Source organism: Aplysia californica, unplaced genomic scaffold, assembly GCF_000002075.1.
Source record: "Aplysia californica isolate F4 #8 unplaced genomic scaffold, AplCal3.0 scaffold00076, whole genome shotgun sequence".
Classification (NCBI taxonomy): Eukaryota; Metazoa; Mollusca; class Gastropoda; order Aplysiida; family Aplysiidae; genus Aplysia; species Aplysia californica.
In genome coordinates, this window is record NW_004797346.1 from 1,373,967 (window position 1) to 1,376,158 (window position 2,192).

The 2,192-nt window shown below is 37.7% G+C and overlaps 1 protein-coding gene across 2 annotated transcripts in view; it reads right to left on the reverse strand.

Annotated features, from left to right (window-relative positions):
• The window catches only part of LOC101861649 (aquaporin-8), a 43,593-nt gene that overhangs the window by 29,438 nt on the left and 11,963 nt on the right, over positions 1-2,192 (reverse strand). Inside the window, exon 1 of one of the 2 annotated variants that reach the window (XM_013080166.2) lies at positions 1,986-2,192. The exons of the other annotated variant lie outside the window; for it this stretch is intronic. Within the exon in view, the coding sequence (XP_012935620.1) occupies positions 1,986-2,027 (42 nt within the window). The 5' untranslated portion in view covers positions 2,028-2,192. The remainder of the gene's footprint in view (positions 1-1,985) is intronic. 2 annotated transcript variants of the gene reach the window in all.

Sequence of the window (2,192 nt, forward strand, 5' to 3'; positions counted from 1 at the left end):
GATATTTAAGATGAAAAAGTGTGCTAGTGGCGCTCAAGGTGACCAACGGCAAGCAAGATTTGTTTTATGAAAGTAATCTTAATGGAAATAAAGTGATAACCCTATACACTTCAACGTTTACTTTAAAATCACTTGATTAAAATAAATAGATATTGTTTACATTAGTTTGGTCTCTAATACTCGCTCTCATTGGTATTTGGTTAAAAAAAATTTTAAAAACAAACAACCCCGAAAACATACAGATTTTCAGGAGGTGGTCCTTGCGTCCTAATGTCATACCGGTACTCCATTAAATCTACATTCCGAACGAGTTCACTTCAACGTGTGATTGTTAATGCTAGATAAAGACTAAGTGAAACACTAAACGGAGTGAAAAAGTAAACGTGTAAGAACAATTCGATGTAGAATGTGCTTTTGAACATGGGAAAAAGAGGGGGGGGGGTTAGAAAGCAGGAAGAAAGTGAAAATAATGATAAAATGACTTCGGAATGAAACTTGTGTAATAAGATTATAATCTTTTCGAACGCTGTGGAGAGACAGAATGACATACAAGTTGAAAGTCGAGCAAGAGCCTTATCTGGAGGATCTAACAAAACTGTGTCGTAAGAGCAAGGTATGAATGAAAGGTAGGTCATTGTATTAGGCGGCTAAAATTAGTTTACATGATGTTTCTTATCATTTCAATAGGCGCCAGATGATCCATGCATGGTGTGTTCCTCTCTTTCCACTAAACCAAGAGTTGTACCACCACAGTTGAAAAGAAGAAAAATCGTGTGCTTCCTAATTAACAGCACGACGCAGTTTGACCATGCTACAGTTTGGGGTCACTCGGAAAAGGGCAAAATGTATGGAACATGAGATGGCACAGCGACATTTTTCTAGACATAATTTTTATGGTGCGAAGAAAGTCTGATCTGTACGAGTGTATGCTCTAATGAAACGCAGCCTATGGGTGTTTTGTTATGTTTTGTTAACGAAACCAATAAAAGAGACTGTCTTCTGATAAAACTAAACAAAATTCGCTGGTTACATCTGAAATAATTTTTCAATCTGCACAACCCGTAAATGGGTGGGAGCACCCCGGAGCAGTTCACACGATGCTGTCTTGTCGTCATTGCGGGGAAGCCAATACCAATCATCATGATAGTTTAGATGTTTCGGTACCAGGGTTTTCTAGATAGAGGGTTAACCCTATTCTACACAAATGGGGCCTAGCATACCCCTGAAGTGTGCTTTATTTTTAAATTACAGGGTTCAGACTTAAGGATTTGCTTAGTTTATATATATACATATAGGTTAAAGTTAGGCTTACGGTTTCGATGTAAATGTTTCAGTATCATTCGGTTTCCTAGCCTTTATACTCTCAAAATTTCGAGTTACGCGTAGCTTCATTAGTGTATTATAATATCAGATATGGATTATAGCAGTATCTGCTGTTTTATTAATTTTTTTGTTGTTGACCCGTGCTGATCCATGATAAGAGATATTATACCACATCCCAGCAGACAGACAGATACTCGATTTAAAAAAAAAAAACGAAGTACAAAACGGCTGCACCAAAAGCGCCGGTGCAAAGTTGAAAGTTGAAAGCACATGAATAATATTTATCTATTTTTCAAAAAGACATAAGATTACAAAGTTAACCTGTTGAACTACCAGTCATTTTGTTCATCAAAGAACAAAAGGCGATTTGGTATTTTAAATCAAATATTTGAAATTATTTCGGTTTTGACTATTTCCAACCGACAGTTTGATTTTTAGTACTTTGTTTTTCATGTTGTTTTTTAACTGCTCCATAATTACGCACATAAATCAATGTATTTCAAGTTATATAAATTTTTAATAACTTTTTATTGCCACCCAGCCCCGACCCGCTCCCGTGCGCGCGCAAGCACGCACGCACACACACACACATACACACACACACACACACACACACACACACACGCACACACACAAACACACAACGTTATTAGATTTCTTACCTCAATAGAAAGACTGCTAGTGTTGATTCCTTGATCTGCCATCTGATTCTAAGTTATAGGTAATTCGCCAAGTTCTAAGATGAAATGCGACCCGGACACGCTCTCACCCACTTATAACTCGACTCTTACACTGGAAATTCGCACGCGCTGTCAGGCTAAGCTGTGACAGGTGGAAAGAGATGGGCAGAGATTATTATGAGCCTCTAC